Genomic DNA, 14,045 nt, shown 5'->3' on the forward strand with positions numbered 1-14,045 from the left:
CCTGAATTCCAGAGTGAGAATATGTGCCAATGGTGACTGAATTCTCAACAGTAATCAATTACCAAAGAGGGTCGCACTAGCTGACATGTTACACATGTTGCACACTATTATTGTACAAGCCCATTTTCAACCATCATATATTATACAAGTCCTATTTTATTCATGCTCTATATTGGTGGTCATTTCTAGGTACAAAAATCTAAGTCTCACATATATGAAAAGAGCTGACGACTATTTTATTCCACGAAGACTAAAACAGAATTATTTACCAGTTGACTAAACTACACTAAACTGTGAGACTCTCGAGGGCAGTGATAAAATAGGTAAGCCTTGTTTCTTGTATTGCACTTAGTAGAGTATCTGATACATACAGATATTCTGCAAATGTTTGTTGAATGCAGGAGTGAATGAATTAAGAATAAACAAATGAATATGTTAACAAACCAATGAATAAAGTAGACCACCAATCTTGCTTGGGGATATCTTCTAGTCACAAGGGGCTACTGGTCCTAAATAAATAAATCCATCCTTACATACCCTGTTCTCATAAATTTATATAGATGTGGGAGGGGAAACAACAACAGAGATAGGGAAAACGAAGTGGGGGAGGTGGAGAACAGACTAAAAATCCCATTTCAGATAGTTTATGTTTTCCTTAAGAGCTGTAACGGAACAATACATAAAAGGTACTTCACAAGGTACAAAGATCTTCCTAAACCCATATTATCTCCTACAATGAATATTTATTTTAAGGATAACCTAAAAAGAACACAAAAATATACATTACAATTCACAAAGCTACATACATCGTTTAAAAACAGAAACCAGGATTTTAAAAAATGACTTTGCCTTAAATCTAGTTTCCTTAGTGGATTTACAGAAAAATAGACATTCCTCAGAGACTACTTCATCAGTTAAAGCAAATGAGGTCTTAACTACATGCACTATTACCTTTTTAAAAAGCCAAACAAAACATTCTGCTTTGTCAGGGTTAGAAAAAATAAAACAACTGGTGCTACCATGCTGAGATGTAGTAAAATAAAAGCAAAGTGGTTCAGAAATAAATATGAGATATATATTATTTTTGTATTACAAAAACTGACAAGTCTTTATCCACATCACATGTGTATCCAATTATACATAATTAAAGTTGGGCTACACAAGTTTTGGGGTTTTTTTCCCTTCCTGATAGGGCTGGAAAACAAGTTTTCTTGAAGCAAAAGAAAAATTGACAGATGGTAGCTCTTTGGATACATCCTATCATCCACTCCCACTGCACCCTTCCAAGTGCAACTCACTTTCATGCACCCTAACTCAAGCACTGGTTAAGGAAAAAAAGGCAACAAGACAGGAGCGTACAATAGTCCTCTCTCTCTAAATCTACACGATTTCAGCAGTACCATCCTTTAAACTTCATAATAGGAAATTCCAATTCCATTCCACATAAATGTAACGCATCTTAAGATGCATCTGACTCAGTACAATGTAAGTATACAGCAGAAATTCTCCTTGACCACCTCCACTTGACAGCCCATGTTTTTCATTTTCTATGTAAAAATCTGGGAACCACAGCATCTTTCCCAGGTTTAGTAGACTATCCTCTAGATTAGCCTGAAACCTTAGTTCTAATTGGCTTTCCTTTCAACTAACTAAACAACTACAGTTCAAATGCAAGGATAGAAAACTGGGCTAGAGGGCCGGCCCCGTGGCATAGCGGTTAAGTCCAGCATGCTCTGGTTCAGCGGCCCAGATTCGCCAGTTTGGATCCTGGTTGCGGACCTACACCACTTGTCAAGCCATGCTATGGCAGTGACCCACATACAAAATAGAGGAAGACTGGCACAGATGTCAGCTCAGGGCTAATCATTCTCAAGCAAAAAAAAAAAAAAAAAAAAAGGAAGAAGATTGGGAACAGATGTTAGCTCAGAGCAAATCTTCCTCACCGAAAAAAAGAAAAAAACTGGGCTAGAGGCCACTGATCTTGGGGTCTATCGGAAAAAAAAAAAAACTAGTTAGATTAGATGATTTAGTTCAAGTAACAACTCTGGCCCTTACTGCTCCATGGTCTTAAGCAAACTGCAATCTAACTAAGCCTGAGGTTTATCCTCTGTATAGCTACAAGAGTAATAAACAATAATAATTATATTGAACAGATACAATGTGCCAGGCATTGTGTTAATTACTCTAACAGATGATCTCTTTTAGTTCGCACAACACTGTTAATATCGCCATTTTTATAGATGAGAAAATTGACACCTATAGAGGGGCTGAATAACTTATACAACATCACACAGTAAATGACCAAATGATGAGGCCAAGTTTGAACTCAAGCTACCTCTTTCTAATCTTTCTCCCACCATTCCCTTATTCAAAACACCACGACACTGACCCACTCATCATTCTCTGTATAAGACATGGCCTTTCACAATTCAATACCACTGTTCATGGGGCCGGGTACAGGGGGAGGATCTCACCTGCTTAAAGTGCCTTTGAACATACCTATGAGATAAACTTTAAGATACAGCCTAAATATCCACTTTCTATGGAAGCCCTAACTCATCCAACCAATTCATCATGGTCCTAAAATAACTTTGTTCACCCCTGTGCTATTGTACTTACAATGTTAGAATTTAATTGTCTTGTGCTTTTTTCACTCTCTGTCCTGTGGGATTCTCAAGGGCAGACACCAAATAAATGCATCTTTCCATCCTCTGCACTTTACAAAAGTTAATCACATTTGTTGAATAAATGAGTCCAGACACAGGGCTCTTTAGTTTTCTTAAAGAGCAAAGATGAAAGACTTTTATACATGAAATGAAATAATAAACTTTCTAAACTGTAAAAGCATCTATAACTATATAATGTATATCCTCATCATATACTCTAAGAACTAGTCTGAAGATAGTGTTAACTATTCTACTCAATTAACTTTAATATAAGGGTTCTTTAATGATGTGTCTAAACTTAAGTATCTTTACATTTTTGCTTTTATACCCAAATTCAAAGTTATTCTCCCTTCCTCAAACTAAATAATTTTATCAGAAAAGTAGTAAGCAAGATGCACTTTTTAGTTACAGCAATGGTATATCCTATAACATGCTAGAATTTGAAATGATTTCGTTAAACTAGCCATTTCTTTATACATAATTACTAAGAAAGTTATATATTCATTTCAAAGTTTACATAAAATGATTACATAAAGAAGAATTTATAAAATTTAAGATTAAATCCCTATTCTAATCCACCCCAAAATTTTTAAGTGGGACACCTACCTAAAGGCATTCATTAAACCAGCATTTGAAAGTTCTACAACTTAATGATAATTACTTCACAGGTATGAGCCAATAGTGCCATCCACTGTTCTTATAAATGATCCTTCCGAAATTCACTTTAACAATGCACTAAAAATAAGGTTACTTTAAAATTTCATTTGTACAATAATTAAGTGAAAATAAGGTATTTGAGGATTTCACTGAAGATATCAAAAAAGCTGCAAATTTCAGGACAGTCAGTTTTTGAGGCTGTTTTTTTTTTATTTTTCCCCCAAAGCCCCAGTAGATAGTTGCATGTCACAGTTGCACATCCTTCTAGTTGCTGCATGTGGGACGCGGCCCCAGCATGGCTGGAGAAGTGGCGCATCGGTGCGCACCCTGGATCCGAACCCGGGCCGCCAGCAGCGGAGCGCGCGCACTCAACCACTAAGCCACGGGGCCGGCCCTGGACAGTCAGTTTTTGGATAAAAGTAAAAATGTAACAAGTTCAAAATTGCCATAAATACTTCAATTTCACACATTTAATTGTTTCAGATAAGTTTCACTTCATTCATAGTCTAAACTAATATATTCTTATTTTCTACAAAACAAACATCTATTGCAAGACAGAAGTAATTAGAATTATATTCTAGCTTAGCCAAAAAAAAATTTCTGCATTTAACTAACAATGCTGTCACTGAAATACTAAAATATTTATGAAGGGAATACTGTGAGGAAGACACTGTACTAAAAGCTGCAGGAGAGATTAATTTTTTTTAAAGTTTGCCAAACACCCATTTAAAAGTGAACAAGTGACGTAGAAGATTGATGAGCTGATGATGAATTAGATAAACTCCTAACTTTAAATTCTACTACTAGCAACTTTCTTAATACAAAGGATGAAGAGAAAGGAAGGGGAGAAGGGGTCTTGGAAAATGTTGGTATAGTACAGGATATAGCAACATCAAAATTCTAAGGAAAACTCCTGTTAGTGCCCATAACATGTCAGGCCACACACAGCGTAGGTAGCATGTGTCCGTGTTAGAAAAGAGATCGGCTCTAAGAGGTTATCTAATTTTTCTCAGTCACAGCTAGAAAATAACAGTGTCTATGACTCCAAATCCTAAGCACAGGGCTCTCTCCAATGTACCACGGACTCTACTGTCTGCTCCAGAATAGGCTGGCGCCACATTCCAGGCTCATGACTAAGAGGAGGTTCCTGGCCTCTGTAAACTTAAAAAGGAACAAGAATAATAACCTCTCTACTCATCTTAGGGATGTGCCAAAAGAACCCTTATAACCTCTAGATTCAAGTTTCACATGGGCCACATTAGGACTTCTATAATTTACTTTTGAAAAAAATTAATGTAGAGACCATAATATAAAATGTATGAGTTATTTTAAGCTACAACTCTAAGAACAGTCTCTCTTCGCTAGTATTTAATCAGAAAGGCTAGCTTCCAGCGAATACTGGTATGTTTTAGCTGTCTTTTATCTTTGGTCAACAGTAGAGGCTTTGCAAATTAGTAATAGAAATAAGTTTTCATTTGTGAAAGTAGTGGTTAACTACTAACAACAAATGGTTAACTAATAGCATAAAAGACAATAGAAATGGGATCTCATTAGTGAAATCAGTGGCACTCAAGATAAGTGGATTGGCTAAAATATTATCCAGAATAGGTGGCTAAAATATTATCCAGAATAGGGTAAAGAATCTTGCAACACACTAGCTAAGACCAGTGTTGCTCAAATATCTATAATGACAGACCAGGATTTTTATTTCCAACCTCTTGGAAACCACTATTTTTGTAAAATACAATGAAAATGAATGACATTGCAGCAATGTTAAACTGCCTTAAAAGTTTCCAAAATGTTTCCTCTCAATTTCTATACTTGTCACAGACCAGCCATCAATAGTTCATGACCCGACACTGTTCCACAGATCACACTTTGAGTAGCTCTGGCTTGGACCATTAAGGATATTATTCTGGCTTGGTCCCTAGCCCACCCTCACTCTAGACATTGAGTAGAGGATTCTAGTTGCCTGAGGTTGACAATATGGTCTCATCTGGCTCAAGTGAACCTTTGATGCAAAGTTTGATTTAATAACCCAAAAGGAGAGAGAATTAGGACTTCACCAAGCTTACAAGAACAGCTGGACTGTGCCAACTAGCTTAATAAATTCTTATTGCAGATTTTGGACTGAGACTTGCTTCATTACAACCTGACAGCTGGGTTGTAGGGAGACAACTAATCCTCATTGGTAGCTACTAGTGTCTATTAAAAAAATCCCTAAGAGTAAGAGTTGTGCATGACAAAACTGGCTCTGGTTAGTTTGCAGTCATCAGTACCTAATATATAAAAAAGTGATATTGACCCATAATTTTTTAAATAAGTAAATGACTATAAAGTCTGCTGAATTTTTTTTGGAAAATGTTTTATTTTGAGATATTGCCTCTTAGAGAAAGGTGTTGTGATATTCTAACAGTTGTCTCTGTGGATGGCACTGAGGCAGAAGGAGCTATTCCGGAGAGAGCAGATTCAGAATAGGGCCATGGTTTATATAATCAGGACATCTGAACAGCAGTATAGTATGAATGAAAAAATAAGAATATCTTGTTTCTTGACACCATGCTAAGATACAAGGACTCAATGAATCATTATTGAATACACTAAATATGCAGTCATTTCAAAGAGATTATAATATAAAATGTCCTAAATTTTATCCTCTCAAAATATTAAAAAGATTCACCCTAGTATAAGTGTGATACCACATACATTCAAACTTCTAACAGGATCTCTTTGGAACTTTAATTCAAGCTTTTGAAGAGCATTTTTAATTAAATACCTCTAAAAATAGTTTTTTTATAGAATGTAATTTTCTGAAAGCTATAATTTAAGAGAAACATAAAAAGATAGCATTTGAGGCTTATATTTTCCACGTGTGTACTGACAATGACAGTAGTCGTGTTTGATGACAAAGGGCAAGGAGGAGACAACTGTTTTACTGTGTTGCCGCCACTGTATCTCATAGAAGGGCAGTGAAAGGATATCCGAGTATCTCATAGGTCTTAAATTCATAGCTCTAAGGAGTCACTGCTGTGTACCCTCACTCCTGGAAAGTGTGTCATGCTAGGACCTAGAAGCATTTCCCAGAATATGGAATAGAAATGAGATCCAAATCTTCCCTATATGGGAGCTACAATTTCCTCTGTGGTTATAGCTGCATGTTTTGGATTATTTCAGTCAATCTTAGTTACTTGTTAACTTGGGAAATGTATATGTTTGCATATATCATAATACCTAACACAATACCTGGTAATGTGGTAAGAACATAATAATTACATTTTCAAATGTATTGAGATTATATCTAGTTAATAAGTATTTCATATTTTAATCATTAGAACCAGAAAGATAACAAAATGTTATTAGTAGTAATTATATTTCTCTAAATAAAACTTCACTTATACGGAATAAATTTGCGTTCTTGTTTTTTCATTCTTTCGTTAAAATATTTAGAGAGCACCTACATAACGAGCACTAGACTAGAGTCTGATAATTCTGGACATTATAGAAAGAAAGTGAAAACATCCAAGTTAGTTTGTTTTCCCAGAGCTAAGATGTTACAAGGGGGAAAAAGTAACAGATACTTTTAAAAATGATAATAAATTCAAGTACGTAATCTCAAAGAAAATTAGATTCCTCTTAAAAGTTCCCATATACCATCATTTTATGTCTGACAGATGGCAAATAACAAGAAAGACAAGATAAATTTTAAAAGAGAAAGTATCAGTAAAGCATTACAGGGTCAGACAGCATTTTCTAAGATGTGTTTAGCCCAGGGGAGGATTATCCCTTCAAACTAGGGATAATCTGATAGTAGTATCTAAAAAATGATATAATTTATATCAGAACTGCTAAGCAGCATCCAACTCTTGGCTTTGGAAGAACGAAAATTGCCAAGCAAATGTCAAAAATGATGACTTTAACAGTGACAGAGAAGGCAAAATAGAGCACAGATTTTCTTTATGGCCCAATTTCTGATTTTTTACTTTTTGTCCTCCACATTACCTTCTGTCTCCACACTCCATTCTCACTACCAGAAAAAATAAGGCAATCACACACATGGGGGTCCCACACAAATGGGGTCCCCTGACAAAAACTGAGCCTCTCACCCTCAGCTTGCTGCTTCTGCTTATGCAAATGCTGACTCCCTCGTACACTGACCACAGCACTTGGTTGATACTTTTCCACATAAATATCCACATACAACCTGCTCTGTTGTGCTTCAGAACTTTAACCTCACTCCACTAATTTAATGAGAAGAATGAAACATTCTGGCATGAATCTTCGAATTTTGTACCTTTACCTCAGAAACCAGATTATTTCTGGCCAAACATTAAATTAGAATCTAACATTAGATACAGCCTCCAGTTTATTAAAAATACATAGAATAGAATATCAACTGAACAGCACCACCAAAGGGAGGAAGAGAAGGAAGAAGAAAATTGACAAACACTAGAAAGCAGTGGGGGATATTTCGATCAAGAACTGGTAGTATAGTATCTCAAGTCACTGTCATCAAAAACAGACTGTAGTGTATTAACTAAAACATAAAGGGACATGACACTGAACACTCCATCCTCCATTTTGCCTGACAGCATCACGAAACTGAACAGCTTTCTCGAAATTAATTTGGTCAAGACCTTTAAGAAAAATGAACTGATTAGTTCTACACTTACACTTACATCCTTTACTCCTATCTCTGTGTCCCTCTACCCTTCCAATGCTTACCTTTCTCCTACCAATGTTTCTCCTGTCAATGTATTTCTAATCCTTACTCCTCTGCCTCTAAACAAGCTTAGACAGAAAAACATTTCTATTTTCAAAGACCACCTCTTTTATTTTATAGTCGAACTCCTCCAAAGAGTAATCCTCCTGTAGCAAAAGTAATTTCTAACCTGGTAAAGTAATTTCTAACCTGGTTTCTAATTTTCCCACTCTTTCGAAATGCTTCACCTATCCTAGCATTATTTCTCCTTAAGGAGTCCAAAGCAATTGATAATATGACACTCCATATTCATAAAACCTTCATGTCTGACAACTTCTATTCCACATATAACTCCTCTGTCTCCTATTTCCTATAGACAAGCATTGACCACTCACCTTCAGTGACCTCATTCACTTTTACTCCTCCAACTAAAGCTTCTTTCCGGGCTTATATTTCTATCTTCCACTATTCTTTGGAACTTTCAAATCCATGGTTACAAATAACTCCCCGGGAGTATGCCAAAGCCCATCTTATTAACCATTACACAGTTCTGCCACCCTCACTTTTCATTCCCAAAATTACCACTCAGGCTCTCAATCCTTCCTGGCTGGGTTGCTATAATGGCCTCCTAAGTGGTCTCCCCGTATCTATCTTCTAACACCAACCCACATTACAAGGTGGTACCAGAATAATCTTCCCAATGTCTAGCTATGATTATTTCTCACCTCTGTTCCAGACCTCAGTGGCTCTCCTTTCCTTTACCACCTGAATTAAGTGTAATTTCTCATCGAGGCACAACTAGATTCTTCACACAAAAGATAATTTATCCTACTTTTCCATACATATACTGAAAACTCCAGATAAACTGGATAAAATTATCTTCTTCATAGACAATTCACATGGTCCAATCCCATGTCTTTATTCATTCTTTTCTCTACCTACAATTTTCTTTTCATATCTAACCTAACCATTGGAATCTTGCATGCCAAATGGGAATTAAACTTGTAGATGATATAAAGGTTGCTAATCAGCTGACATTAAAATAGGGAGGGTATCCAGGATTATCTGGGTGGGCCCCATGTAATCACTTACAAGTGGGTGAGAGAGACAAAGTCAGAGGGACTGTGACCATGGAAGAAAGACACAAAGAAATACAATGTTGCTGGCTTTGAAGATAGAAGAAGGGGACCAGGAGCAAAGAATGTGAGTGGCCTATAGATGCCAAAAAAAGAAAAGAAACAGATTCTCCTCAATAGCCTACAGAACACAGGCCTGCTGACACCTTGATTTTAGCATAGGAAGACCTGTGTTAGATATCTGACCTCTAGAACTATAAGATAATACATTTGTGTTGTTTTAAGCCACCTAGTTTGTGGTAATTTGTTACAACAGCAATAGAAATCAAATACATCTCCATACATAATTATCAAAATTCCAGTTACCTATTTTTCAGGGCCTATTTCAAATGTCACTACAATGCAAAGATTATTCTGCTCCCACAAAATCCCTCTCTGTTGACCACAATGGATACAATCCCTTGCTCCTTTGAAGCGACAAAAGTATCTGACAGGAATTAATAGATATGTCTCAGTCACTTACTAACTGCATGACAATGTGAAGTCACTTAACCTCTCTGTACCTTAGTTTCCTCATCTATTAAAAAATCTCATAAGGCTGTTGTGAGGATTAAATACAAGAAAAAATATACATTTCATAGAATTGTGTCTGGCCTGACGATAGAAAAGAACCTTGAGATTGAGAATTTCATGTAGTTCAGTATGACTAAATACTGGAGTGTGAGGTGGGAAGTGACACAATGGAGAAGTACATACAGACTAGAAAAATAAAGCACCTTTGGAAATAAACAGTTAAAATCGACACTCAGTAGGTCAAAGGTAGCTGCAAAGTTACCTTGAAGAGACCAAATGGATCCTAATAAGGTTTGACAGACCCGAAAACACTAATATACTTAAAGGAATGTGTCTAGCCAAAAAGGGGTTGATTAGTCCTGCATATAAAAAAAAAAATATGGTTCTCAGAAACGTTTTGACTTTGTCCCTTTAAAGACCTTGTTCAGGAGAAAGTATGCTTAGCTAAACACCAGGTATTATTGTACAACTGGCAATGCAGTCTGTAGTGTGAAGAGAATTTAACACAATCCCATTAAACGTTCAAATTATATAACTCAATGATTCATTCATTCAGTAAGTAAATACGTATTAAATCCCTACTGTGTACATTCTTCTGTGTACTAGGGATACAATGGTAAATAAGAGAGTTAAAATTCCTTGCCACCATAAAGCTGATTACATGCCAGTGAGGCAAGACAGACAATTACAATATAAATGAACAGATGTTTATTTCAATGGTGAGAAGTGTTACAGAGGAAAAGAAGACAAATATGGAGGAGAGAAAATGTAAGGATGCTGCAATTTTATACAGGAATTCAGCAATCAAAAAAAACCACAGTGCAATATCTGAAGGAAGGAGGAGAATAACCGAGATACAGGGAACAGTAACCAGCGTTACACTTATAATTTGGCTCAGGCTCAAGGGAAAATACTAGGTAGTCCAGTCAACGTGACATCTACACTTCTCACTGTTAAATGCCGATTTAATCACTGGTCTCTGAGCTTGATGGGTCCAGGTTTCTGAATCTTCAACACTCAAGGCCAGACGTTGGTCCAGGACAAATTTACCAAGTCAAGTGAAAGTCCCCATGGGCTTTTAGGGAAAAAACAAATGTCTTCCTCAACCTTCCCTACTCTTTGGCAGCAGCATGCAGGATTAACCAGAAGGTGATAGGACTAGAGACAAGGTGACTAGTGACAACATAGCTGCAATAGTGCAGGAGGAAATGAAGCTGCTGACTTAGAGAGAGGTAGAAAGACAGTGGAGAAGGAAAAATAAATTCACTGCTCTCAACGAGAAATAGCATGAAGAAAGCAAAGGACAGAAGGAGAACAATTTTTAAAGAGAAGAAAGATGAAATCAAAACGGAGCAGGACAGCTTAAATCTGTGGGAAATACGAGGCAGCTGTACAAATAGAGGGACTCTGTGACTTAAGGAATAGAAGGCCTTGGTTTCATCAAACTTTCAGACTCCAATAACACAGATTAAAGTGGGAAATAAGTAACTTTTTCAGATGGAGTCATAATTAAAGGAACCAAATTCAATAACTGCAAATAAAACCAAGTATGAATAATTATATCAAGAGTTATAGTCAGGCAGAACTTCAGACTGATGTGGAAATTAAGAGTACTTGATATTCAGTCACAATGTTTACTTTCAGTTTAAAGCTTGTAAGAGTAACATTTTAAAATATGCATTTCAGATAGTTGATAATCAAAACATGGTTAGTATCTTGGCAATATTTACTATAACCCTATTGAAAAAATAGTCCAAGACGATGGGGTGTTAACCACTCCACGGAATGAAATACTCTTTTAGAAAAGATTTTAACCAAGGACATAGCTGGAAAATGAAATCCATGTTTATTACCAAAAAGGAGAAGTAAAAAATTAATCAAAGATATAAAACCTTGCTGCAACTATAAGTGTAATTTGCATACAGGGAACGTCTTAGAGGGAACCATATTCATGTGCTTCAGAGCTTTTTGATTTTTCTTTCTCACGAAAATATTCAACTACTTTTCCATGTCAGATGGCCAGGAAAAAAACTGAATTCATGGAGTATGTTGAATATTTTATGAGTAAGTTTGAGAGAAGCTTACCCAGTATTGATGGAAATGATTTCTATCAGTGGATTCTTCCTAATCTTTGGCAAATCCAATCGTGCTCCCCCCAATCGTTTTCCATTATCCTTTTTCTGACCCAGCAGTCTCACAGAGTGACCTTCAAGTAAAACACAGAAATAGACATTAGCATGAGTCACACAACTTCACTTGAATTTACTGTTCTCAACAAATGTGTTAATACCTGCATTTACCTTTTCCTTTATGAAAACAAACAAACAAAACAACCTAGAGAAGATGTGATCATTGAACCTGAGAAATACTGCCAAAGGGAAAAACAGCTGTGTTCGCGTCCTATAGTCAAAAGTGCTTTGCTTATAATAGTTGTACATTTATACTGCACAGATGAGAGAAACAGAAATATCCTCAAAATGTCATTCTACAAAGTATGAATGCTCCCAGCATAGACTAGATAAGTGTATGAAGCAGGAAGAGTTCACTTGGGTCCTGGGCCTGCAGGCTAACTGCACTATAGGAAAAAAAAACGCAAAAGCAGATTATCTGTTCAAAGCAAACAGTAAATCAAAGAAGTAAAGAATAAAAAAGCTAAGATAAAATGATACTTTAGGATTGGACTTTTAAGAACAACAAAAGTTCTTGAGCTTATTTTTGGAAAAGCATTACAAAAAGAAATCAGACCACCTCTAGGAGCCATTAAAATTTTTATAAATTTGAAATTTTGAATTAATTGCAGAGCTATGGAAAACTAGAAAAATAGTATAAAGAATTCCCATCTCCTTCAGATTCTCCAATTATTATTTTCCATACTGACTTTGTCATTTGCTCTTTATATACATATTTTTTAATAACTTTATTGATATACTTTCTATAAAATTCACCCATTGTGAGTATATAATTCAATGATTTAAATAAACTTATACAGTTGTACAATCATCACAATCCAGTTTTAGAACATTTCCATCACCCCAAAATTCCCTCAAGCTTATTTACAGTCCATCCTACTCTCATACCAAATATACCACATTTTGTTAATCTGTTGACCAGTTGATAGGCATTTGGATTTTTTCCAATTAATACCTATTATAACAATGCTTCTATGAATATTCAAATATAAGTCTTCGTGTAGACATATGTTTTCATTTTTCTTGAATAGATTCCTAGGAACAGAACTGCTGGGTCATGTGGTAAATTCATATTTAACTTTGTAAGCAACTGTTTTCCAAAGTGGTGGAACCATTTTATATGCCACCACCAATGTATGAGGGTTTGAGTTTCTCCCCATCGTTGCCAAGACCTCATGTTGTAACTTTTTTTTGACCACAGCCATTCTAGTGGGTATGAGGTGGTATATATTATTGCAGTTTGAATGGATATGCATTTCCGTAATGATTAATGTTGAGCACCTTTTCATGTGATTATTAGCCAGTTGTATGTCTCATTTGGTAAAATGTTGTGATGGTTAATTTTATCTATCAACTTAACTAGGCCACAGGGCACCCAGACATTTAGCATTATTTTGGGTGTATCTGTGATGGTGGGTTCTGGATGAGTTGACATTTGAATCAGTAAACTGAGTAAAGCAGACTGCTCTCCCTAACATTGGTAGGCCTTATCCAATCAATCAAAGATCTGAATAGAACAAAAAGGCTGAGTAAGAGGTAACTCCTCCTGCCTGACTGTTGAGCTGGGCCATTGGCCTTTTCCAGCCTTCAGACTCAGACTGAAATATCAGTTCTTCTTGGGTCTCGTGCCTGCCCAGTTGCACACCTGGAACTTACACCATCAGCTCTCCTGCTTCTCAGGCCTTTAGACTTGGACTGGAACTACACATCAGCTCTTCCGGGTCGTCAGCTTGCCAACAGCAGACAGTGGGAATTCTCAGCCTCCATGATGGTGTGAGCCAAGTCCTCATAATACATCTCTTTATACATACACACACACCCCTTATTCGTTCTGTTTTTCTACAGAACCCTGACTAATACAAATGTCTACTTCAGTATTTTGCCAACATTTTAATTGGAGTATATGTCTTATTATTGAGTTGTAAAATTCTTTATATATTCTGGTTACAAAACCTTTAGCAGATATATGGTTTGTAAATATTTTCTCTCAGTCTGTGGCTTATAATTTCACTTTCATAATGGTATCTTTTAAAAAGTAAATGCTTTTTAATTTAATGAAATTAAATTTATCAATTTTTCCTATTAGAGCTCATGCTTTTGGTGCCATATCTAGGAACTCTTTGCCTAGCCCAAGGGCACAAAGATTTTGCCTACATTTTCTTCTAGAAATTTTATCACTTTAGCT

General features: G+C 36.1%; 1 protein-coding gene across 5 annotated transcripts in view; it reads right to left on the reverse strand.

Annotated features, from left to right (window-relative positions):
- The window catches only part of CDKAL1 (CDK5 regulatory subunit associated protein 1 like 1), a 639,139-nt gene that overhangs the window by 433,387 nt on the left and 191,707 nt on the right, over positions 1-14,045 (reverse strand). For all 5 annotated transcript variants that reach the window (XM_058555174.1, XM_058555173.1, XM_058555170.1 and 2 more), the window contains exon 8: positions 11,757-11,877. In XM_058555174.1, coding sequence (XP_058411157.1) covers positions 11,757-11,877 — 121 coding nt within the window. The remainder of the gene's footprint in view (positions 1-11,756; positions 11,878-14,045) is intronic.

Source organism: Diceros bicornis, chromosome 14 (genome assembly GCF_020826845.1).
Source record: "Diceros bicornis minor isolate mBicDic1 chromosome 14, mDicBic1.mat.cur, whole genome shotgun sequence".
NCBI classification, from domain to species: domain Eukaryota; kingdom Metazoa; phylum Chordata; class Mammalia; order Perissodactyla; family Rhinocerotidae; genus Diceros; species Diceros bicornis.